Raw genomic sequence first — 27,222 nt, forward strand, 5'->3', positions numbered from 1 at the left:
GTTCCAGGTATAAGAATGCATAGTGCCCTAATACTTTTGTTAGTGCAGAAGCGCTGCAGAAAACTATGAAATAAATACGTGAGAAGAAGTTGTCTCCTGTTATATACCCTTATGGTTTCATCTCTGCAGCCAGTGATGATGATTTGTCTGTGCATGCTGATGACAGCAGTTTCCACCTCATCATTGTGCTCGAGATCTTCTGCCTGGAACCTGTTGAAGGTCATGGAATTGGCTTGATAGGTTCTTACAAGTCTGCCGAAACCTTGAACAACAAAACAAAATAGAGTTTTTTCGTCAAATCACATCAACAACCAGCATATCTCCACTGTATCCTTAATATATCCGGAGGTGCCAAGTATCTCGGCAGCAAATAATTTCTTCAACTGGAAACCAAGAGGTGCATATTTCACCTGGTGGCCTCAATATCTTTTTCTGTGGGGGGCATCCATCATTTTGCTACTCTCTCTTACTGGATACAACTTTAAACTCTGTTGTTCAGCTCTTGGCACAATATTTAGCTCCTTCTTTGCCCCTCACTCTCCTCTAGATGAAGGACAAATGATCCCTTTTACCTCTATTAGGATGCTGTCTCACCCTCTTGTCTATTTCCCACCCCCTATGCTCGCTTTCCATGGTCCTCCTGTCTGAAGATTACAATCTGTCTGTTGCTCATTATGGGCCCGATTCACTGAATGAATTTAAGACTCAATCCTAAACTTACTACTATTTTAGTATTCACAGAATGCACTTACTACTTTTGGCATTCACAAAATGAACTTACTACTTTTGGTATTCACAGAAGTTAGGATTTTGTCTTAAGTTTGTCTTAAGACAAACTTAAGACAGATTTAAGACAGACTTAAGTTAGGATTTTGTCTTAAGTTCATCTTAAGACAAACTTAAAACAAAATCCTAACTTCTGTGAATGCCTAAAGTAGTAAGTGCATTCTGTGAATACCAAAATAGCAGTAAGTTTAGGATTGAGTCTTAAATTCATTCTGTGAATCGGGCCCTATGTGTAAATGTACTTCAGGGACTAATATCCTTCATTATTTGGGACGCGCAAAGACATCCCTCAGGGTAAGAGTAGCAATAGAGAATGTCATAAATAACAAAATAAACAAATAGTTCTTTAGGGTTGTGCTTTGTGGTATTTGATTAGCCCTGCAGCAGCTGTGTCAGAGTGATTTGAAAGAGGAATTTGAGACAGCCTTGAGTAAATAAAATTCTTTGAAAGCAAGGATTTATTGTTACAATATTGCTGCCTGCATCAAGGCCCATGTTACAGATAGGACAGCTTCCCCTGTGTATGCTGCAGCACATCTTTAAATGGGTGTGCCAGGTGTATACTGGGACAGTGTGCCCCATCACAGAAGATGCACTGCAAACTTGCCCCTACCCTAGGACAGCGCATTAATGAAATGCGGACAGTTTGAAGCTACTGCTTCTCTTTTTCTGTGCAGACTGCAACTGGGCCTGCTGCACTCCAAAGGGAAGCAGTGATCTGCTGCAGCAGGGTGCCCTAACTGACTGCTCCCACCTGCAACCCCCCTCCCCTGAATCTCTCACCTTGCCTGCTTTTCCCCTTACGTATTTGTGCTTATTGTTTATCTCGACCTTACAAGTAACTATGTTGTGATGTAAATGTAGTAGTACTTGTATAGCGCACAAATCGACCCATGAGGGTATCTCGGCGCTTGTACGCATACCGCTGTGGAACCCCTCCTGGCTTTTCCCTGTGAGGTTCCCACTCCTGGGCACCCCCAAGGTGGAGGCCAGGCATCCCAGCGTTGTTGGGGCCGTTGTGGAGATTAAACAAGCTATTGCCCAGAGTTGCAGAGTGGGACTCCATGATTGGAATAGGCACCGAGGTGAGAATTATCAGGTCCGAGGAGATTGAGCCCAAGACCCGCCGAGGCGGGAATTGAACCCTGGTCCCGGGCTAGACCTCTGCATCAGGGTCTGCCGCTCTAACCATTGAGCCACACTTCTCCATGGCACATTACATCATTCTCCTGCTACAATTGCATCCACGCGCTAAAAAAAAAAAAAAATTGGAGCTATCGGGCAACTGCAGATTCTCTAGAAGCGCCCGCACCTTATTACTGAACTCACAGAAATGTTATAAATAGAACACATACACACGAGCCTTCATAGGTATTGCCCCGAGCGCCCTGAAATCAGACCGAACCCCTCAAGTGCTTCAATAAAAAAAGAAGCTGAATGAATGCGATTGTCTAAAACATTTCTGCTCTTTACTTTACTTACTGGTGCTTTTTTTTACAGAAGCACAATATTTTTGCGTGCTTTTTAATATTATTATATTTACTTTAGCAATACTCATAACCCCTACGCTCTAAAACTGTTATTACTCGTACCACACTTAGCCCTTACATCCCTTCACTTTAGCCCAGCCACCAATCAAATTTACATACAGCATAGTGTCTGTCGATTTCAACACTGCACTATTTCTATGTAGCTACAGCTTCGTTCACTCCGCTTAATTATGGACAACACTTTTATCGTGCTGTAATTATATCCCCTTAATGTGCATTGTCACTAAAAGCATTGCTATCTTAACACCGTCCATATTATGTTGCATTTGCAAACATTTTTACTTCTCTACAAGTCCCTTAACAAGTTTCCACCGCTATATACCTATAGTTTATTATGCCATGTTCCCCTTCAAATTACAACTCCGAGCCTCTATCGTCTGCCTCTGCTGTTCCCCATTAAATTACAAGTTAATCACAGGGTGCTCTACCCTCCCGTTTACTCTTCAGTTATATAACATTTTTTATGTCTGTGTCTTCTAACCCTGTTAAGCTTCATATTAAACTACAATTCCGTACCTATGCTTTCTAAAATTACAACAATTCCTCTGCTTCCTTCTTCCATTGACTAGGTTATCTTGCAAACACGCTCATAAACACGCGCTAGCATCCGCTGTTGTAAACTTGTTGTTCAACTTGCGACTGGCGCCGTGCCACTTTAATTTGTTTCCTGCTTTGTTGTAAAACTCTCGCAAAGGAACTTCGGTGGCTTTCTCAGTGGCACCATCTCTGCTTCTTCTAGTCACAAAAATTACAAAATCTCCTCCCACACCAGTACCCTCAACAAACATCCCCATTATATTACTTGTCTCTGCTCCTCCGCTTTATTCCCACAATGCCTCACATTTAAATACCATTTTCTGCCTTTATAGTTTACTTCCAATATAATCCCTCTCAAATTACAAGCCCGTATCACTGTTGTTTACTTTTGTTATGTCTCCCATCAAACTACAAGTCTGTGCTTCTTTCCTACCTTTCTTAAGCGTCTCATTTAACTATAGCTTTGTGCCCGTCTGCCCTACCTTTGCCACAGCGCCCATTAAATTACATATACGTTCACAGCTGCTCTACTCTCTAATAAGCCTCCTATAAAACTATAATAGCAAGTCTTACAGTTTGCTCCTTGTCACCATTCCTATAGAGCTACCATTTCATATTACAAATGTCACAAAAAGATGTTAATATTTCACTTCTGTTCTTGGATTTTCATCACAATTAAATACACTGAACATAATCTTCACAAAAGTTATTTACAAAAGTTTAAGCTATTGCCATTATAAATTACAATAACTTTTATTTAAGTATTCATTGTTAAACAAAAATAAAAGCCATTGTTATTTGTAATATCAATATATCTAATTCATGTAAATACAAGACATATTGCATTACAAATGCTATAGGTGTCACATTTGCGAAAGTTAAAACTATTGGCATTATAAATAACAAAGCTATTAATTTAGCTATTTTCAAAACCAACAAATAAATACAAAATTTGCCATTTACAATACCAATAGCTCAAACTTTCCTAATGCGAGACCTATTGCATTGCAAATGCTTGTTTCTGATGCTGTGCAGCCAAAAAAAATAACTAGAAAAGGTGCATTGATGCTGGTAAACACTTCACACTTCATTCTGTGGTATGTGTGCATGTGTGATGTATATACACGCATACTTGATCTACATCGCCGAAAAAAGAGCTTTAACACCCTATCAGGGGTAACAAGCGCTATATAAATGCAAACCTTTTTCCCTCTTCTATTGCACCGCTATCCTTCTGAATCCAAATAACTGACTAACCTATCCCCCACTCAAATTACTTTCATATTTCACTATACTAACTCAACCCTAATCCTTTATGGGCTCCGGAGTAGCGTGCTACTCGCTGAAAAAGTGTTTCAACGCCTCGTCAGGGGTAGTAAGCGCTATATAAATGCAATTACAAAACAATACATGTGTGCATGCATCACCATTCACGTCTAGGCAGTGATGCAGGTACCACTTTTTTTGTACCTATTGATCCAAGATGAAGACCTTGTCGGTGGGTACATATGGTGCTGGAGTATGGGGACATACATCTGTAAAGACCCTTCAAGCTTTCGATTACAGACGACAGCCCCTACAAATTGGCGCAAAAGTACCTGTAATCTGACAGCCAGCCACTTGGAGACGCCATTGTTCCACTCATAAAAAAGCTAACGCCCATATGTTTTAAGGAAGAGCAATTGTATGCTCTGGTGCTTTTCTGTTACAGCCTGTCGACGATGGATATAAGCACAGCCACTCCCATTCTTTAAATGCTGTACAAGACTCCCATCGGAAGAGAAAGACATGCGGGCCCGATTCACAAGTGCGGAGACTGCACACTCCTGACGGAATCCCTGCACTGACTACTGCATTGCAGAGATTCCGCCCTGAGTGCAGAGATTCCGCCCTGAGTGCAGAGATTCCGCCCTGAGTGCAGAGATTCCGCCCTGAGTGCACAGATTCCGCCCTGGGTGCCCAGATTCCGCCCTGGGTGCCCAGATTCCGCCCTGGGTGCAGAGATTCCGCCCTGAGTGCACAGATTCCGCCCTGGGTGCAGAGATTCCGCCCTGGGTGCCCAGATTCCGCCCTGAGTGCCCAGATTCCGCCCTGGGTGCAGAGATTCCGCCCTGAGTGCACAGATTCCGCCCTGGGTGCAGAGATTCCGCCCTGGGTGCCCAGATTCCGCCCTGAGTGCCCAGATTCCGCCCTGAGTGCACAGATTCCGCCCTGAGTGCCCAGATTCCGCCCTGAGTGCCCAGATTCCGCCCTGAGTGCACAGATTCCGCCCTGAGTGCCCAGATTCCGCCCTGAGTGCACAGATTCCGCCCTGGGTGCCCAGATTCCGCCCTGAGTGCAGAGATTCCGCCCTGAGTGCACAGATTCCGCCCTGAGTGCAGAGATTCCGCCCTGGGTGCAGAGATTCCGCCCTGAGTGCAGAGATTCCGCCCTGAGTGCACAGATTCCGCCCTGGGTGCCCAGATTCCGCCCTGAGTGCACAGATTCCGCCGTGAGTGCAGAGATTCCGCCCTGAGTGCACAGATTCCGCCCTGGGTGCACAGATTCCGCCCTGAGTGCACAGATTCCGCCCTGATTGCAGAGATGCCACTCTGAGTGTGGAGACTCCACACCCGTAACTTTACGAATCGTAAATCCCTTTGTGAATCGGGCCCATGGTTTATATGTGCTAATCTGTAAGCCTAGTCGAGTAGGCTTAGCTCACGGCTCAATGGAGTTTCATTGACTCCTCTTTTTCTGTTAACATTTACTGTTTAAACCCTCAACTCATTACCTTCTCTTCCCTCCCCCACCCAAGTTTCTGCGAGTCTGTGAGAGGCTGCTCCTTGAGAGGAGTTGGGTGGCTTCCCGAAGACAGAGTTCTTCAATCTGTGGGGCGCGCCCCCCCCCTGGGGGGGCGCAACACCATCTCAGGGGGGCGCGCACTCCACCCTAAAATCTTACCTTTGTTCGACTCACTGTCACGCCTTGCAAGTCTTCACCCATTTCAAATGGGGTTTCTTTTTCTTGTAGAACTCCGGTAACAGAGGGTTGGAGGGGGGAGGGAGGGTAAGTTGACAAGGCACTGTGTGCCTGTGCTTTTGTTATTTTAAGAGCAGACGCATTAACCGTCCCAGGAGGGGGTTAATTCGTATAGCTGAAATGCTTCAGCTGCAGTGGGAGGCGAAAAGTCTCTCTCCTCTGCTAAAACCAAAAGCAAACGAACAGACAGTCCTGTTCCTTAGCGTTCTATTTAATAGCAGAGGAAACTCCTTGCCTCCCACTGCAGCTGAAGCATTTCAGCTCTACGAATTAATGACAGTGCTTAATTTGTAAAATGAAAAAGTGCCGGTGCTAAAGATTTCTCAGAAGAACGTGGTCATTGCTATCAGAAGTCGAGGTGGTGAATACTAAGGCTGCGTTGTCTTGATTTCACCTCATGCCTCTTGCATTTACCACCAGAACTCCCTGACCCTTTACCTCACACTTTCAGAACTGGTAATTCGCTATAAAACCTTATATATTCAAGTGCGAAGTGCCTGCCCTGTTCTAAAGCAAACAATACTTTTAATGAACCGATTTTCAATATATCGGGCACTGTTCAGCAGAATTACATTACTCTACGTGGGAACAGACACTTCAAAACATAACAACTTTTAGTGGCACAGCACTGACAGCAGCAATATAAGCAACGAAGAGTATGTCACTTCCCAGCAGAACAGCAACTCTTCTTTCCTGGACTTTTGGGTGGCCGTACATAAGCACCTGGTGTATGTTTCTATCCTCATCTGTTTTTAACCCACACCAGTGCTTATTCATGTATACATTAATAACGTAAATCAGGTGTTAAGCGTGAGGATCGCTGATGATGGCGAGCATGAGAGAGAAAGGGAAAGAACAACTAAATGAGATAGAACAGAAAAGAGAGTAACGGAATACGAGGCAGAGTCTGATAGAGACCAAATGAAGAAGAGAATTTGAGAGAGAGATGGCTCTGTTTTCCTATGCAGCGTGAAATGACAAAACGTGCTGTAGCAACCGCTCTGCAAAAGCAAAATAACAATGCACTCTCTTATTTCATGCCCTGAAGGTACTAATTCAATAATTCACATTTGCATTGTTAGTACGCTGAGCTGTATAGAGTAGTTATTTAATTAATAATGTTATTAACCACCCGGAGGCAATTTAGGTTGTGCCACGCAACATACAGTGGCCCATAGTAACATCAATACTATAGAACACAAAAGGTCTGGACTAGATATCCAGAGTTGTGTGTCTTAGCTGTCACGCACTTGGAGGTGTTAGGAATTACAAATACTCGGTTATGCAGGCATGAATCTTGGCTCACGCTCTCACAGCCGCAACACTCACCGGGACTCGAGAGATGAGAATAACACTCTGCGCCTAGTCAGAGAGGTAATTATATCATGAATGCCATATGTGATGTGCAGACGTGTGTAGACCCGGCCCTGATAAGTAAGTGCTGGTGCTAAGCACCGGCACAAATTAAGCACTGATTAACGAATGGTGTACAGTATATGCAATGAGACGTTGAAACAAATAAAATTTGCACAAAGAAACACTGGAACAAATATAATAAACATTAATATGTACTTCATGTCTGTGTGACAAAAAAAGTGGGATTTTTGAACTATTAATAGGTGCCTATAGTCAGTGTAGCTAAAAAGGAGGGATCACCTGTGGCATCAACTCGAGCATGGGTAGGGGAGAAAAGGAAGGAGTCATTGAGTTAAGAATGTTATTAAAGTCGCACAATACAGAGCACATGGGGAGCTAAATCCATTATGGATGTGTTCTGGAAAAAGGTTATGGGTTTTATATAATCAGGGTGGGCTCAACTTGAGCTATATAGATAATGCAAAATCATGAGTTGCTTGCTGGTTTGGGGGTTGTATGTCTTCAGAAGATTAAATGGCTGCTTCAAGTCCTGTCTGTGAAAGGGGACCAACATTTTAAAGCAGGAGTTTCAAAGTTTATGCTGGCCTTTCCAGACTTTAACTTCTCTGTAGGAATGTTTGAATGTTACACTGCAGCTGAAGTTAGTCTGTTCCTTGTTTTCGGTTTTAGCAGAGGAGACGTCCCACCTCCCACTGCAGCTGAAGCATGTCAGCTTTACGAATTTAACCTCATCCTGGGAGGGTTAGGTCTTCCCAGAAAGGAGACAATGTTTTGTTTTTTAAATTACACAAGTATACACGCAACGCTCACCGGGCTAAAAGGGCTTCAAGTTGCCAAAAGAAGAATGCCAGCCATGTGTTTAAACAGCCGGCAAATTGCTTGTCTTGACACTAAAGAGGGTTATAAATAAAAATGTATGTATTCATTAGTAATGTGATTTTTCTGTCTTTGTTCCCTTTTATTATCAGTCATGGATCATTCAAGCTGCTCTAGAACACAACTAAAAGTGCTTTCTATTTATATTTGCTGTCCGAAGTATGCACAGACAAGTGCTGACAATACAGCTTTAGGTGACTGCTTATATTTGTACGGCCTGGAACGTCAAAATAATGAGCTGGCAACACTAATCATAAAACTGGAAGTTTGTTGCAAGATCAGCACATTTATTTCCTCCACCCTTGATCCCTGGTTAATGCCATAATAGCAATAGTTTAACATATCTGAAACCCTATGCTGCTGTCAATAACATGCTGAGTTACTTCAAGTGTCTGGGAATGCACCCTGCATTCAGACAACTCACTCCTTATTCTCGCCCTTCACTTTCACGCTCACCCTGCACTTACAGCATTTATAATGCACTCACACTGATCACCATGCACTCACACCATTCACCCGCTCACCCTGCACTCACAGTGATCACTCTGCACTCACAATGCACTTGCGCTGTTCACCCTGTACCTCACCCTGCAGTCAAACAAGCACACTACTCACCCTGCACTCATGTGACGCTTCACTTACCTGTCCCCCTCACTGCTCAATCTGCAATGTCAAAACAAGCCCATCACTAACCTTGCATTCTTTCGTTTCACTTTGCACTTACATCCGCACCCAAATTCATATGGTTGGCTCAGATGCTCCGTCCATCACCACCCCCCTTTTGTACCGCTTTTGGCCGCCATAAGTGTGGCAGGGTATGCTCAGACGTGAGTCCCTTGCTCACTTTGCTACTGGATTCAAGCAAGCCGGGCTGAAGACGGCTGGAATGCCAGAAACCGGTCCTCGGAAGCTTGTTTCCGGTCCAGGGAAGGCATGGCTTGGCATTTCGGGCTGGACTGTTCCGATGAGGCACAGGGTCAGACTGATTTGCATATAGCCATGTCTGAACTGGGGTGGCAGAGTGGGCTAAAGAACGGTGATTGATCAAACCCAGATCTTTTGACTGGATGTGAGTGTTTGATTGGTTCAGATGCTCCGTCCATCACCACCCCCCTTTTGTACCGCTTTTGGCCGCCATAAGTGTGGCAGGGTATGCTCAGACGTGAGTCCCTTGCTCACTTTGCCACTGGATTCAAGCAAGCCGGGCGGAAGACGGCTGGAATGCCAGAAACCGGTCCTCGGAAGCTTGTTTCCGGTCCAGGGAAGGCATGGCTTGGCAGTTCGGGCTGGACTGTTCCCATGAGGCACAGGGTCAGACTGATTTGCATATAGCCATGTCTGAACTGGGGTGGCAGAGTGGGGCTAAAGAACGGTGATGGATCAAACCCAGATCTTTTGACTGGGTGTGAGTGTTTGATTGGTTCAGATGCTCCGTCCATCACCACCCCCCTTTTGTACCCCAAATTCATATGGTCACCTCACGCACCCTACAGTCACTCCTCTTACCCTACCCTCAAACTGTCGCATGGCTCACCGTGCACTCACATGGGCCCTTCTGCCACCCACACAGAGCAGAGGTTTAAAAAAGGTTGAACATTATTTGCCAGATACGGCTCGGGATATGCACGTGGCAGTTGGTTATGTATTTATTTATTTATTTATAAAGTTTTATATAGCGCGAACTTGATCCCGAAGGATATCAGAGCGCTTTACAATTTGGGGCAAAGGTACAAGAATAATAAGATTCATGGCAGGAATTTTTAAGAGTTTCCCTGAAAAGACCTCCCATGAAATGAATATATACTGGTGGGAAAAGAATAAAAGCTATCAGTCAATTGATCACTCAGATAGTTCATATTATATTATATAAAACATTTTTAGAACATAAGGCGCAAGTAAGCTCCAATACGACGATCATATACAGTAATTTCAAGCTACTATACACCGAGAAATATTCAAAAAGAGCAACAGTGCTGTGTTCAGTCCCAATTCTTCAGTAATAGTGGAAGACATCATCATAGAATACAATTCCAGATCTAGTGTTTCACAATAGGACGTATGGTCATGTTCCTTTCAAGATATTGTTTTTACACTGCCTCGAAAATAAACCAAAGGATCTGGGTGATATTCGTAGGTAGAGGGCGTGCTTCTCTTTCATTTTCATCCATCAGATAATTTTAAACTTAATTCCCTTGGCTCATGGTGTTGATGTGTTTTGACCTTTGGACAGTTTGATGTTCCATAAGGACTGGGAAATGGTAAGCCTGTTGTTGCAAATAAGTGTAATGATGTTACTTCTAGTGTAGTTTGTGGATAACTAACTACCCAAGTGATATGTTTCTAGCTGGGGTCAAGAGACCATTTTGTAGGAGTTGGAATACATCAACTGTGTCAGTGTCGGATAGAATGTAGAAACTGCACTGCACTTGAGAATATTTTCGAACGTAGTGTACCATATTCCAGAAATTTCTGTCAGGTGGTGGGGGGCCCAACATCTAAAAAAATTCAGCTGGAGGGGCTCAACTTCCAAAAGTTCGTAGTATGTCATATTGGGATATGGGAGCCCTTATACAACATTGTAATTTTCACATTCCAGAAAGCATTGTGTTTAATTCGAGAAGCTATTGTAACTCAAAGCTGCCAATTTTCCAGTTCCATGAGTGATGTGCTGCTCCAGTCCAGGTTTTTTCTGCAGCTTGTAGTCATGCTATATAATGTAATAAGCAAGACTTCAAGTCACAGAATTCAAAGAAAAGCAACTAGACTGGAGCAGCACATCACTGTCTTACACTGCTTGCGAGGCCTCTTCCTGGGCACCCCCAACACTCCGCCTACTGACCTGTGCTTTTTTTTAAGGCCATTGATATGCTGTTATGTTTGTTAACGCTGAGCTGCCTCTATAAAGCGCCGGGACACTCTTTCTGAGTAGCCGTGCACTATATAAATAAAAGTATAACATAACATAACATAACATAAAGCTGTATAGGATGTGAGGAGGGTCCATCTGCCACCACCAGGGACTGGAGGGAGGCCACCTGCTTCACTTCACACACTCCACTCTAGTTTAGAAATGGCGCTGAAAGTAGGGTTTTATTCCAGACTAGCAGCCCGTCCCGACGTTGTCCGGGGATGAATGCGTGTGTGATTCACGCTGGTAGTTTGAGTGCTTTGAGGCCCCGCCTGAGCCCCGGACTAAATTTCAATCGTGAAGTGGCTTTTATCGTGTGGTACGTTGCCTACCTTGAGTCTCCGCCGGAGCCGTTGTAGCGTGGATGGCACGCTGAGTGAATGGCGCGCTTGTGCGCCCCTTTATTTTATTTTTTTGTGCAGCCCCCTCTGACAAGCTGACGGCCAGAAAGGAGTAAAGGTTTGTATTTGTTTCCAATTTGCGACGCAGTATGGCAAGGTCTGTGAATGCGGCGCACGTTGGTGTTTGGAGACGGCCGTGTCAGAAGTCAGCAGAACACGAAGGTGGAGCGTGAATGTGCGCGCACATTGCTTGTGAAAGCAGCGCCCCTTTTAAAAAAAAAAATTGTCCAGCCCCCTCTGACAACTCTGACGCCCACAAAGTGTTTGGAGACGGTCGTATGATATCTGAGCACAATGCCAAGGTGGAGCGTGAATGGTCGCGCACATTGCTTGTGAAAGCCGCGCTACTGAACTCCGCGGCCATTTTTTTTTTTTTGGTCCACGCCCCTCTGACATCGCTGCACGCCCACAAAGGACTAATGTGAAGTGCTCTTTGACACGCCCACGCCAGCTTTTTATTTGTGCCACACCCCTCTGACATCGCTGCACGCCCACAGAGGAATAATGTGAAGTGTACTTTGACACGCCCATGCCAACGCCCACAAGGGACTACTTTACCCCTACGGTTCTTTGACCTTTGTAATGTATATGGTGGGCAGCTGTACAGCCAAGTCCATCTGCTGCAACTCCCCTTTACAATGCTGTATTGGGTGTTGTGATTGGTGCTGTACTTCTTGAGCTTACCCACCTCAAAGGTTTCAGTTCTCTCTTTATAATAGTAGTATACATTATAGAGTACGGAATATTGATTTACCAAAATATCGTAGCCACAACATCAAGAACCAAAAAATCAAGGAGGTAAGTGCATGTAGGTAAGTATGGATTTACGATTCTTAACCTATACTGAGAGCGTACATCAGTGTATCGGCCTCACGTGCAACCTGTACATCAAGGTGTACCAAGGCAAGAGCTCAGGGTGTGCATTAGGGTGTATCTGGCTGCAAGCAGAGGGCATGCTTCAGGTTTTCCGGGTACACGGGCGGAATATGTATGTAGAATGTACATTACGGTGTATCAAGACATGAATTGAAGGCGTACCAGGGTGGCAAGTCGAGGTTGTACATCGGAGTGTTTATTGATGCACTCAAGTTATCCAAGAATCATAGAAGGTGACAGAATGATGCCTCTTGGCTTCTCTACTCTGGCCATCTTTTGATCTGGTACTGGAATGAAAGACTCAGCCTCACCCCAGCTGTCTCCAGGCTCTCAGTGTCCTTTCACCCTCTTGCTGACCACCACTTGTACCATTTCCACAGTGAAATTGTGGATTTCACCCGCTGGCCCTCCTATGAAGGGACCACACCTAGCAGTGCTTCCCACACTGGTTCAATATAGTTTTATATACAAACCTCCCGTACTCTCTTTTTGTGACAGCTTTACGGTGCTTCAAAATGTAATGTTATGCTATTATGTGTCCTATTTTCCCTCCCTTAGTCTAAAGATGATAATTATTTCTAAAGCATAATGATTGCCCTCAAGAGGGTGTCCTGGCACTACACTGGAAGACAGGACTTACTGAAAGAGTCAAGTTTTAAGGCCTTTGCTGAGTTTTTCATGACTGACTTTAGACCCCTGAGACTTCACATGAGAAGTCCAAAGTTTGGAGGTGAGATAAGAGAAACCTCTGCCACCCAAACACACTCACTTAATGCTTGGGTTATCTAACAGAAAAACATCCCTAGACCCCAATATTCTCACTGTAAACATTATTTTTGATGTTTTGAACAGAATTAGGGTGGCACTAATACTATGCAAACAGCCTAGAATAACCTATTTTTATGTATTGCCTAGTATCAGAGTTTTGCATTTTCTAAGCCTTGTCATTATTAAGTATCACTAGGTTGTGGAACTCAATCTATAAATCTCTGAATGATGAAACACTGGTTCGGCTCTCCCTAACTTCGAATCACTGCCCTGCTTGTCACACATTGATGGCGGCAATTAGGCTCTAACCCGCTGAGCACTCTCTTCGACTGTATGACGTGACATGCACAAGCTGTAAGCGCACTGGTAGAGAGATGCAGGGAGCGAGGTACCTGCAAGAAACAGCTCCTCCTTCTCGGACACCGTCACAAATGTGATGGAACTGGCCAGATGTTCTACAGCTGTGCTGCCATCAGACGACACCTGCAAGAAAGAAGACAGATTAACCAATCACAGGCTTGGCTCCGGCGCACCTTCATGTCGCACTCCCCACAGAGGTGAACTTGTATACAGTGAAGATAAACAACTCACTCTGCATCAGCCCAACCGGCCTTTAATGCCCCCCCCCCCCGTCATGAGATGTCCAGATTCCCTTATAGGGAAGTCTGTGAAACAAAAGCTTGGAGAACTAGGTACAAAATGGTACCGAGGCAGAACTGGATGCATGTAACTTATTTCACAGCGAGTATATAACTTAGCTAGGAGACCCAGAGGGTCATAGGTCGCCTGGGGTGCCCTCCAGGCAGGCCCCTGTGCCACTGGGAAGGATGCACAAATGCCTTTGTACAGCACTTTATCCGCTGTATATAATAATCTATAAGTACAAGCACATGCAGGGACATCTTGTGGTCACTAAGAGAATGGCAGGGGCTCTGGAGGTGGCTTGTAAAGTAGTTTGCCTTCTGGCCAATGGGAGTCACTGTGCTGCATGACTCTGGGGGCCTGATTGCCAAAGGTAACTTATATTTTGGAGTAAGTTTAAACTTTTGAGTAAGTTTACTACTTTTCAGTATTCACAAACTGCACTTTTGTAGTGACTTACACTTTTGTAGTAAGTCCAGCTCTAGACAAGGCAATCACTTGTACTTCAAAACCCTCCTACTGAAAGTAGTAGACGCAGGGATTTAAAATAAAACCCCTTAGGAAATAATGTTAGATTAAATGATATATTTAAAATAGTTAAACATAGAAATAAATATAATGTAAGGTTAAAAATATGTGTAAACAGTGCATATTAATTATTTCATTATAAAATATGTATTACATTTTTTAATCTAAAATATTACATTTTGTTAAAAATAATTTCATTAATTTCAATTTATTCTATACATCACTTTTATAAATCATTAATCGACATTAAAAGAAACACAGAACACAACATAAAGCATAAATAAACTTAACATAGCACCTTCATATTACAAATCTGAGAGCTTGATGTACAGTGTCATTTTGTGATCTCAAATCTTCGACTCACAAAATCAAAGTGTTTTTCACCCCAAAATAGTGTTCAGCCAAGTACTAAACCCCTTTTGCTATCAAGAAAAGCCTTTCTGACTCACAAAATTGGTTACTCTAATCATTCTAAATCACTATAAGGAGGGGCCTTGAAAGAGACTCCGCTCTTAAATGCAATACGCAGTGGTATGAATCAATTGTTTGTGACCATAATTGCAGTTGCAAACCATCGAAACCTTATTGCACCTCAAAAGGGAGTTATAACTGATTCACAAAGGGGAACACTGTCCCCGTGGCTCAGCTTCCCCTCGAAGAATTGTCAGGCGGCCTCAGGGAGTAAATGTAAATGTAAATGTAGTAGTACTTGTATAGCGCACGAATCGACCCTTGCGGGTATCTCGGCGCTTGTACGCATACCGCTGTGGAACCCTTCCTGGCTTTTCCCTGTGAAGAGCCCACTCCTGGGCACCCCTAAGGTGAAGCCAGGCATCCTAGCGTTGTTGGGGCCATTGTGGAGATTAAGCAAGCTATTACCCAGAGTTGCAGAGTGGGACCCATGATTAGAATAGACACCGAGGCGAGAATTATCAGGTCCGAGGAAATTGAGCCCAAGACCCGCCGAGGCGGGAATTGAACCCTGGTCCTGGGCTAGACCTCTGCATCAGGGTCTGCCGCTCTAACCATTGACGGTACAAAAGGGGGTGATGGACGGAGTATCCGAATCAATCAAACACTCACACCCAGTCAAAAGATCTGGGTTTAATCCATCACCGTTCTTTAGCCCACTCTGCCACCCCAGTTCAGACATGGCTATATGCAAATCAGTCTGACCCTGTGCCTCATGGGAACAGTCCAGCCCGAACTGCCAAGCCATGTCTTCCCTGGACCGGAAACAAGCTCTAACCATTGAGCCACACTTCTCCAGTAGCAGGCAGAAGTAGAGGAACACTGCCTACTCCTGCCAATGGCTTCCCAAACAGGAATATTCTTTTAAACTACTTCTGTTCCCTTAAGGAACAGGGTCTGCTTAAAAAAAATGTTTCTTTTTGTGAATACAAACATGTGAGTGGAGATCTACAGTACCTTACAGACCTCCATCCCTGATTTGGTAGCCACTTGTTAAGGGTCACAAATAGGGGCCTACATGATTAATATTCATTATGAAGTCATTCTGGCATCTCTATGTGACTGACCATTCTGCAGTGCGGCCTATTAGTACATAGATTGCATCTCATATTGGAACACAATCAACAAATAAGTTGGCGCGCAGTTTCCACCCAGTGTTTGCAAGCTGCTGGTTTGTCAGTCTGACCTAAAGAACTTGACATGAACATAACAGAGCCTAACATCGCACGGCATGGCACAACATAACATGACAAGATAAAAGAAACAAAATGTGTGTATATATGCTTTACAAACAAAGTAGAAACTTGAACTTAAAACTCTTATTGTATCTCTCACAAGCCACACCAAACTAAAAGCCAAAAGCATGCCAGGTCTTGCCCTCTGATCAATCTTCTATTTGTCGCAACGACATTCATATCATCACAGTAGCTGACGCAGAGCCTTCCTTACCATTGAAAGGCAGCCATTGGTAAACCCAATCACCATCTTGCCATGTTTCTGGATCATAGCACTGCAAGAGGGAACACAGCCGCACAGCTCTGGTAGCTGGTGGGTGCCCTGCGGCTCACCGGTGCAGCTGTCCCACAAGTTAAGGGTACCTCCTTTGGTCACCGACATGACAAGCTGGCGTGGGGCAAACACTGCTGCGCACATATGAAGATCTGGTGCACCACTGGACACTTGGAAAAGGTTTTCTGCAGTTTCAAGGTTCCAAACATTGATCTAAACAAAGGAAGCAAAGGTGTGTTTCTTAGTGGGGACCTTTTGATACAAATTTAGGAATGAAAGTTCATCTATTATCAACAACAAAACTAGCCAGTGGTGTTAGTGAAGGCCTACAATGCATGACATCATATTGGTAACAATATGTGTTGCAACAGATGTGCTTTTTGAGAAGTCAAAAAAGTCTTCATTAAAGCCCTCAAAATAGTAACATAAATCAACATTTTTCTTAACGTTACACTACAGACCACCAGTTAGTATGCTACATGATTCAATAAAAATGTTTCTGCTTGAAAAAACATGTCTGTGCCCCAATAGTGTCTTTTATGTGTTCTGGTGACATTTACAGACACTCCTCCTCATCATCATGGTCACCAGGTGCATGCACACAACATCCTCCAATTGGCATTGTAGGACAATAATACACGATTACTGTTAGGAATTGGGTCTCTGGCTGGCAGAGGTTTGCCTCCTGTCCAAGTAGGGACCACAATCCTAGTCAGGGTAAGTCAGATACACAACCTAAATTAACCTGTGCTTACCCTCTGGTAGCTTGGCACATAGCAGTCAGGCTTAACTTAAGAGGTAATGTGCAAGGTAATTGTGCAACTCTTAAATTACAGTAACACAGTGAAAACACCACAAAACGACTCCATCCCAGTGTCGAAAAATAGAAAATATTTATCTGGGTAGAACAAGATGGAAATGAGAAAAATCTAATAAGTAGAACTTGAGATATGAACTTTTAAAGAATAAACTGCAACATAGAGTTTAAAAGTCAATAGCGTTTATGGGTTACTTGAGGGTGCCTAGAGCAGGGTAAATCCAGGCTGAACGTGATGGAGGACACACTGGCTACAGGACCCACGTAGGGCCCGCTGGAAAAGTACCTTGTATGGAGCAAGCCTCGGCATCAAAGACTCAATGGGTTGGTTCCGATTCACACAGTCGGGTCGATGCGTCGAAGTCGAATCTTCCGTCGGGCCCTGCGTCGTCGTCCAACTCCTTACTATGTAGACACTGCATCATCGTCAAGCCTCGCAGGGATGTCTTCGGATTGGCGTTGTGTCGGTGTCAAACCTTGATGTCTTTGTGTTGACGCTGCATTGGTGTTGCACATCGCAGTCAGGGCACTTGTTGTCGAGCCACGCAGGGATGTCCTTGGATCGGCACTGCATCAGAGGGCTCTTCATCAGCTCTGATCAGCGCAAAGTCATCACTGCTCTGCTTTTTGCAGGGAACCAGCTGTATAACCCACTTTCAAGGCCCGGAACTGGATCGGCACCCTTTGACAGGGCATGACTCACAGTTGGCAGAGTCCAGCAGCTGAAGCAAAATTGAAGGAGGTCTTTGGTGGCTCTGAGACTTCAAGAAGAGGAGGCAAGTCACCAAGCCCTTGGAGAATCTGGGTGAAAGGATATAGAGAGCAGGTCCAGTATTTCTCACACCAGGCAAGAAGCAGCAGCCCAGCACAGCGAAGCAGGTAGCAAAGTGGCAATCCCTCCTACAGCAAAGCAATCATGAGGTAGCCGGACAACACAGCAAAGCAGTTAGCAGAGCGGTAGTCCCTCTTGCAGCACAGCAGCTCTTCTTCCTGGTAGAATGTCCTTGGTTCCAGCAATGTTCTAATTTGGTGGTTTCAGGGGACCAGTACTTATACTCATTTGTGCCTTTGAAGTGGCAGAGACTTAAAAAGAGACAGTTGAAGATCACAAGGTTCCCACCTTTCCTGCCCTGGTTCCAGATTCACTACAGGGTGGTATGCATCTCTTTGTGTGGAGACAGGCGCAGTCCTAGTAAGGTGCAAATATCAGCTCCTCGCTCCCAATCTACCTCAAGAAGGCCCATCAGCCTTGTGAAGTCCTATCAGGATGCATATGACATACCCCAACTTCCTTTGTGTGTGACTGTCTAGAGGGAATGCACAAAGCCCATCTGTCATCCAGCCCAGAAGTGTATTCAGAGACAGAGAAAGACACAGAATGGTTAGGGTAAGAACATGCCAACTTTCTAAAAGTGCCAAGTTGTGATTTTAAATTCTGAGTCCATAGACACCAAACTCCAAATCTCTGTCTTTTCCCAATTGGAAATTACACTTAAAAGATATTTTAAGGCAATCCCAATGTTAACCGATGGGAGAGATAGGCATTTCAGTAGTGAAAAAACACATTTAACAGATTTTCACTACCAGGATATGTAAAACTCAAAAGTACTGCCTTACCTTCTAAATACACTGCACCCTGCCCATAAGGCTGCCAAGTGCCTACCTTAGAGGTGACATATGTAATAAGAGTAAAGGTTTGGGCCTGGCAAGTAGGTTAACTTGCCAGGTTGAAATGGCAGGTTGAACTGTCCACACAGACTCTGCAGTGGCACGCCCGAGCCATTTTTAAAGGGCTACTGAAGTGGGTGGGACAATCAGTGCTGTAGGCCCACTAATAGCATTTAATTTACAGGCCTTGGGCAAATGTCGTGCACTTTACTAAGGATGTATAAGTAAATGAAATATGCCAATTGGGGAAAAGCCATATGTTACCATGTTTTGAGTACAGAGCATATGCACTTTAGCACTGGTTCGCAGTGGTAAAGTGCCCATAATCCTAAAGCCCGCAAAAATGAAGTCAGTGAAACAGGAGGTCAGAAGGCGAAATGTCAGGGGAAACCACACCAAGGATGCCAGGTCTAACAGTTACCACTCTTGTATCCTCGGCATGTAATAGGATTTATCTGGCAATAGCCAATTCTGTCACATTCTCCTACCTGTGACCTGGAAGCAGAGAAAATCACACTGCTCTTTTCATCCACGTGGAGCAGCCACGAGCTCTGGTCCTCGCTGTGGTCCTCTTCGATGGATCGACACTCCTTCCCTGTAACCAGGTTCCAGAGACGTAAGGTGTTGTCCAAAGAGCTGGAGACAGCGCGGGTGCCTCGGCCAAAGATTCGCACACTTCGCACTTCGGCTGCATGAAAACAAAACAGGGACATGGAGTCAGACTCATTACTACATGCCGTCGCCATAGTAAGGTGATTCCGTTTTGTTGTGTATGTCTTATCTCCAAAGTATGGTGTCTCTCATTAATTGAGGACTGCTAACTTGGGTAGTTTCAGTGCTTACGTGATGCAAATTAAGGCAGCAGCCTTAGAGTGCTACCATTGGGCGACATAAAATTACAACAAAATGTCAGAAAAAATCTTTTTTATCAGTGTTTGAGGGGCGATCTAGAGGCAAATGGCAATTTTGCCATTGGATCACCACGAATCCTTGCTGCTCCTTGAGGTTTCATAGTTGTGGTTAGAATGGCTTGAACCAGGCTATCACCTTAAAGCCCCTAGCCAAAGTGGTAGGAGGGAAGGGGGAGGATGTGGCCAAACAGCTAGGGCAGTCGAATCCATTAAAGGATCATATCTAACATCATTCGAAGAGTCCGGATTGATTCACCTATTTGTGCATTTGTGTAATTTGATATGTTTATGTTGCCTCTCTGTGCTTTTTTAAGTGTACTGTAAATGTGTGGTCTGTTGGCAGAAGATGAATGTGGTGGGCAACTCTGACCAAAAAGTGTGTTTGCGAATCGCGTATGACGAGGTGGTGCGGCTTTTAAATATCCCTTTCTGCCTTTGCCTTTGTTCTTGTAGAAGCTGGGGAACCTGGGTCATGTCTCGGCAAGGACGCTCAACATTCTGTGATTCTGGGCAAATCACTTAACTTCCCTGTGCGTAACAAAAAAAATTAATGTGTGTCTGTAACGCAACTGGTGCTCATGTAAAGCGCTCTGATACCTTTGGGTCTAGTTCGCACTATATAAAACTCAACAAAAAAAAAGTGGTAGTTAAAATCAATAGAGGGTGCCTTGACTATTTATCATCTCCTTGAAAGATTTTCAAACCCCTTGTTTAGATGACCGTGAGCCTAAAAACAGGCAGAGGAACTAGCCTGAATATGTAATTGAAAAATAATTTTTGGTCTTGGCAGACTAATTATAGCAAAACACCAACACTTTAATACCTAGAGTCATGAATGTGCCACTATGAATTCATTGCAGCACGTGATTAACCATTGTATAATTTATTTAGGCAGGAGGATGTGAAATCATTCATTTGACTCCTTTGAGGAACTAAGTAAATCCTATAAGTTGCTTCTTAAAGAGCCCTACAACTACTTAAATCTCAAATTTGCTTTAGTCAGAACATTATTAGATATAATATTCCTCGCCACTACATCTCCTGTCCTTTTCAAGACCCCAATTTTCTCTGACTAAAATTTGAATAAAGCCTCCTGCTTCTATTAACTTTTTCAACCTCACCTGGCATCTTGCCATAACAAAACTTTGAAGACTGGGAAAAAGACGTTGAGATAAACCTGTAGCTTGTTTCAACCTCGGTGATCCAAAACATTAACAGAGAGTGAGGTCCTGGCCTCCAACTTCTTTATTGAAAATCTGTTAGACTCTGTTCAAAACTCACAGGCCCAACCTAAAGAGAAGTCAGTGCAGGTGGAGGTGTGGTTAGCAAGATGTAGTTTAAAGTCATATGTTTGTCCAAATTGGTGGGTAGAAATTAAATCAAGACTTGGATAGATTACAAATACCTTCTTTACTTTATTTCCGGCTGACGTTCTTCTCAACAAATGATCCCACTTTACCAATCTACACCATGCCGCAGTGGCTCTTTCTTCTTTTTTCCCCAAGAACTTGCTGCTTTTCCCCCTTCTTAAGATTTTTTGTATCTCTCCTCTCTTTGTTTGTTATGCCTCTTTAATAGCCCCTTGTTTATATTCTAAGACCTTTTAGAATGTTATTGAATCTTGTATCTTAATTATAATGTTTTCTTTTACATCAGACATCATGTGAAAACTGCGGATCTACTTTCCTGCCTAATTTGTTTATGATATAACAACAGAAAAGGCTATTTAAAAACAAAAATCAATACAGAAAACTCCTGAATATTAATGGAGGATAATTTAAATGGTTTGTTAACAAATAGAGGGATTGTCCATTCACTGTGAGAGCACAGAGCAGCCCTTCATGTTCGAACGTTGGCGGGCATTTGTGATGAGCCATAATTGACAGAAAATGTTAAGTTTACTCAAGCAAAATGGGACAGTGAGTGTAGGCCCCTTCAGTTGACACAGCCTGCAAATGAGAAAGCTTCCACAAAGGAACAGTGGAAGGAGTTTCAGGGCTCTAGGGACAATGCAACTTTTTATTTGGGAACACACATAGAAACAAGCATTATAAAAAACAATATATTTGGCTTGCGTTTTGAATGTAGACTAAAACATTAATGAGATGAGAAAGGAATACTCCTCTGGCCACAGTCAAAGTCCACTTAATGTATATTTCAAAGCTTAGGGTAGAATATCTCTTGCAGACCGCTGCGCTGTCAAGCCACACCAAAAAAGGCTCCACAATGTAGTGGCCTAACGCTTTATTTCCAACTTATAGATCAACGACCCTTGTAAAACGCTCAAGGTCAAGTATTTGTAAGTGGATTTATGCCATCCCACCAACTACACACTTGAATAAAACAGACATGAAAGCAACATGCCTGGTGCAGATGTGGGATGCAGCGACTAGTTTATGGTAGATTTTCCCAGGTGCTATACATTGCGTGCGGATGCCTTGGCAGGAGTGCTCCTCACACGGTGGTAAAGAATTATCTACCCTTCTTTACCACTTGAACTGTGCCAACGAATAGCAAGGAGGGAGAAAGATGGCGGTTGCCAAGTGTTAAGGTCTAACTATTGAAGTTGGGTAAATAGTGGCAGAAATGAAAACGACTGGGTGTTTTTTGTGCTCTGTATTGTGGCCATTTAGCGACCCGTAAACATATTGGGTGGAAGTTCATCCTTAAATTCCACTCAAATTTTTTGTGCATTCCTCATGGGAGCTTTAATGCTGTCTTTAATACGACATTTCCATTTGTCCAAACCTACCTTATTTTTTTCGCCAAGAATCAGGAAGAGCTCACCTGAGTGCCCGCTCAGTGCGTGGATAATCTCGACATCCTTCACGTTCCAGACAATAATCGACCCGTCCTGGGATCCAACTAATAGTAAGCGATGCTCTGCGCAGAGCTCCATCACTGTAATACCTGTGGCGAGAAGCACATGCCAAGGAGAGCGGTAAAGCGGTGGGGTGGGCGGGGAAATTGCAGAAGCACAGCTACAATCTATGCCAAAGCAGTCTTCAATATTCCTTACATGTGGTTTAAAGACTGATGTCCAGGAAGACCCAACAGAGTGAGTTCTAGGCCAAATGTGTAGGATATTCACAGAAGATACATTTATATATAATAATGAATGTGAATGAAACTCGTCTGCATGCACAGTAGTTATCCTGAAAATACTGTATGGAACTTAATATACATAACGTGCACACCTCCTAATTTAAAGTAACCAACTTTTTGTAGGTGGCAGTATGGCTGAACCCCGCATGCATTTACCCTGCATGCCTTTACAGAGGAGTCACTACCCTGCATTACTTTACCTCGCAAGTCATTACAGCCACTTGCCATAGGGGTGCCCTGGACTTTGGAATAGTATAAGTTACTATTCCAACTGCAGTCTACGCAACAGTAGGGAAGGTGTTGGACTTAAAATCCAGCACTAGTCCAACAATGTGCCTCCTAAAGCAAGTTGTTGCAATGACTTGCGGGCTAAAGGAATGTGTGGTAACATCGCAGTTGGGGTAGTGACTGTGTTGTAAAGGCAGGTCGTTGTTGTGACTGCGGGGTAAAGGATGTTTCCATTGTAGGCTGTCTGGTCAGTGCTGAGAATCCTAAAGACTTATTAAACTGTACAAACTTGTCTCAAAAGCGTATCTCAACTAGGGGTGGCTTCTCCGTTGGAGCAAAGGAGCATCGCCCCACTTAAATCCCCCCCCCACCCCCCAAAAATGTGATTTATTACCATTTTATTTTTTATGCTTCGTCCCGAACAGAGCGTCAGGACGGGGGCGGGGCAACTGCTGAGTGTCACCAGCAGGGAGTAGGGTGGGCTGGCTGTGCACTGTTTAAAGTGCGCATGTCTTTTTGGCCGGCCGTCTTGAGACAGCCAGCCACACATGCGCACTTTAAACATCTGTAACCCAGCTGTTTTAAGGCAGCTGGGTTAGAGAAACACAAAGCCTCCAGAGCTTTGTGGCGCACTGAGCAAGGCTGGTCCCACCAATCCTAACGCTGCTCTCATGCTGGTGAGAGCAGCGCCAGGATTGGCCCAGTGAGTTGTTGCATTTGGTTCCAGTTCCTTCCAAAGAAGAGGTCTGAACCAGAGGATGTCGTGTTAATGTAAAGTAAGTTTTTCTAAAACATATGTTATATGCATGTCTTTTAAAAATATTTATAATTTGTGTGCGCGCATGCCCCCCCATAGATGCCAGTCGCCACTGTTCTAACCTCTACGGTTGGCCTCACATTGGGAAAATCGCACTATATATTTGCCCTGCCCTAGAATATGTTTCTGTCTTCCATCCCATAACAATTTAGAGATGCCCTCCTCCAAAATGTATTCATATAATCCCCAAATTTTCTTTAAACTTTCTTTCGAGAGAGGCCAGTCCTAGAGGGATCCCTTCCATACTGTACGAGAGGCTCAATTGTAACTCTAGGCTCAGCTGTACCTTTAGAAAATCCAGTTAACGTGGTCTGCAGGGGGCCTCCCGGTGGCTGGAAGAATCCACACGTGGGTACAAACGTGGGGTGTGGGTACTGGTCGAACCAGGCGATGCACTGGCGGCACAGCTCACCGATAAAGGAAGGGTAGGAAGTTGCAAAGAAGTGGAGTCTTGCTAGCACCTCGGTATAAATAATACTCGATTCTAAATAGGAAGAAAAACAAATCATCAGATATGTCCTTTTGGGGGATTTTCTTACGTCTAAAAGCATAGCTGGCAATCTTTGATCTTAAGACCATGAGAAGTCTGACCTACTGAGCTGTCTACTCAATGACATCAGAGGAAGTGACATCACAGAGTCTTTCATCCCAATGACTTCCAGGAAGTAGCATTCAAAACTAAGCTATTGCTGCAAGGTACATCAATAGCCTTTGACCCCAGTGATATTTGGGAATTAAAATCTGCATAAACTTCAATACTGAGCAATCATAGGAAGTGACATCACACTTCCTTTGACTTCGATGACATTCAGGTAGTTACATTTGCATGGCCTTCACAGGAAGTAGCATCATACATCGTATAGCCCAAATGGAAGGAGGAAGTAACATTTGCACAATGTTAGGACTTCTCAGGAAGTGACATCACGCAGTCTTTCAACGGCCTTATCAAAGGCAGAGGCATCATCAGAATTGACATTGCACGAAATTATATTGCAGGAAGTGGTAATGAACATTACTACAATAATTGTCAAATTAATAAAGTCAACAAAAAACAACGAATAACTAGGGATTTTGTTATCCTCCCCCTAAGGCGTGCCTTAAGTCCTAAAAAACAGAAAATTCAGCCGCTCTCCTGGCCAGTAGGTCTATAGAGGAGATTTTTAGACCATACCAGGAGATACTCATGTCAGCAGTGCACCCTTACCCACTCGGCCTTCCACGAAGTCCATGGTGGGCTTGAAGAGGAGCAGCGTGTCCCTCACAAGGCGCACCTCTGCACAGTCAACGCGGTCAGTGCACATGACAAAATCTTCGATGACACTCTTTATCCCGCAAGAGAGAATCTTGCAGTTGATCCAGTCCATGTTCCCTAATGAGAAAGAGGAAATAAATATTAAGAAAATCAGAAGAGGCAGTAAAGTCTCTACTTTTTTGTGCTAGGTGTGGTTGCCGCCATCATCTCGCACATCTTCTTTTGCACTAAGCGATGTTTTTGTACTGTTCATAGTATAGCTGCTTGTATATATGGTGGCTACAGGTGGGACATGCTAAATTACTATTTCTTAATTTCTTCACTAGAAGTGACTCTTATAAAGCAGTTCAAATAAAAAGTCTTGCTATGTTCCTAAGGACATACCTTAAGAAAGGTTGCACTACTGAGTATCGAACACCATATTCTCGTCCTACAGGAATATCGAGGGACAATATATCGAAAGGTAAGTACATATAGGGAAGTGTAGATTTACTATTCCTAACTCCACATTTACATACCTAGAAGATATATATACATATGGCCAAGATACATATATGTGGAGTTAGGTATAGAAAAATCTATATTCATTTTCCTGTTAATATTTCAGTTTCGATATTTTGTCTTCCATAATCTGTGCCATCTTTCTGCTTCTCATTTCTGCTTTCGATATTCAGAGTGCATACGCTTAAAAAATAAAAAAATTCTGAGTCAGTCGAAAAAAACGGGATTTTTTCGAACAGGGCTGTTTTCTGTAACATTTGTAATTGAGTGGCCACCTGTTTGAATCAGAAGCAAATTTATAACAACTTTATCTTGTAAGAAGAGAGGATCCACCTAAGACTTCGTCCTTCAGCTCCTCCACACGTCCGGCGTTGAGTAAGTGATACGGCATTTCATTTAGCTTCCTCAGGTTTGGCACCTCGTCCGAAAACCACAGCGGCTGGGGGGGCACCTATGCAGGCGAGAGGTGTATTAGGGTTTGAGATAAATGATTACCACTCATGGGCAGCCACTTGGCCATCACAAGGTCTTTCCACACTTTACCGTTGCTCTTATACATAATATAGGACAGCGAACACCACATCAACTATTTGGGACAATAACAGATTCCCCTTTAGGCCAAGACAATTTCTGGATGGACAGATGAGGCGAGGCCTCCGTATGTGTTGTACAGAGCTGCCTGCTATATGGCTGGTGCTGAGGAGGAAGCATCTCCACAAATCCAACCTCAACTGAACCACTCAAGGAAGGGTTGTCTGTCTTGTAGGCAGACATTTCTTCACCCAGAATGGCTTCCTCCTACATGGTAGGATCAACTTCCTGTAGTCACTCTATCTTAATACCTTTCCTCTCAAGAGGGGGGACATCATGCAACAGTTGCACTTTGGGTACAGTTGAATGGTTCTTATTGTGGTCCCACACAACACAAAGCCTTGGTGGCTGCAGCAGACAGCTCGTCTGGTCAAAGGTTTCCTCCAGAGGGACCTGGTGTTCCTCCACCTCTCACTTGAAGTAGGGGGACCGCCACTTTATGGCAGAGTCCCCTTCTGCCAAACTCTAAGCGGTCCTCTAAGTGTCTTGACGGTAGTAAAGTCTAGACTGATGTCACAGTCAGATATGCAACAGGTTCTCCAGCTTTTTCACGGCTCCTGGGCTGCCAAACTATATGCCCCGAAAATATTACCATCTTATCTCGCATCAGCAATGAAGCCGTATATTAAACATCAATTAATGAGATTTCGTTTCGGCTTAATTCCGTTGAAGGCATACAAGTTTGGCCAAGGATACAAGAGAGAAGCCTCCTCTCAGTACCGTTTCTGTAACCAGAGAGAGGAAAGCCTAATCCACATTCTATGCATTTGCCATCACCTCCGGGCGCAAAGAATATTTTGGCTGAGACCAATTTGGCTTTCTCTAGGCATCAGGACTTGTCAAGAAGCGCTCGAGGCATGTATGAGAGGGGACTCGCCACAATTGGCGACTTGTTTTGTAAAATTCATCACAGAAATTAACTCTTCGACTCTATCATCCGAGCAAGCTTGAATTTTAACCCCCCTCAGTGACATTTCCTTGGCTTCTTTGCTTTACCTTCCTTTTACCCAATCTATTGACTTTATTGACCTTTTTAACAGACTTGAATACTTCTTTTTTTACTTAAAATGTCATCTTCTGTA

The 27,222-nt window shown here is 43.9% G+C and overlaps 1 protein-coding gene and 1 pseudogene across 1 annotated transcript in view; one reads left to right on the forward strand and one right to left on the reverse strand.

The window, feature by feature from the left end:
• The window catches only part of NWD1 (NACHT and WD repeat domain containing 1), a 68,536-nt gene that overhangs the window by 17,750 nt on the left and 23,564 nt on the right, over positions 1-27,222 (reverse strand). The window contains exons 8-15 of the mRNA XM_078669351.1: positions 25,883-26,000; positions 25,001-25,165; positions 24,083-24,280; positions 22,434-22,556; positions 19,224-19,423; positions 16,191-16,463; positions 13,493-13,583; positions 108-262 (exon numbers count right to left, since the gene is read on the reverse strand). Of these exons, the coding sequence (XP_078525477.1) occupies positions 108-262; positions 13,493-13,583; positions 16,191-16,463; positions 19,224-19,423; positions 22,434-22,556; positions 24,083-24,280; positions 25,001-25,165; positions 25,883-26,000 (1,323 nt within the window). The remainder of the gene's footprint in view (positions 1-107; positions 263-13,492; positions 13,584-16,190; positions 16,464-19,223; positions 19,424-22,433; positions 22,557-24,082; positions 24,281-25,000; positions 25,166-25,882; positions 26,001-27,222) is intronic.
• On the forward strand, positions 4,357-5,598 carry LOC144799292 (uncharacterized; annotated as a pseudogene).

Source organism: Lissotriton helveticus, chromosome 12 (genome assembly GCF_964261635.1).
Source record: "Lissotriton helveticus chromosome 12, aLisHel1.1, whole genome shotgun sequence".
In the NCBI taxonomy this organism is placed as follows: Eukaryota; Metazoa; Chordata; class Amphibia; order Caudata; family Salamandridae; genus Lissotriton; species Lissotriton helveticus.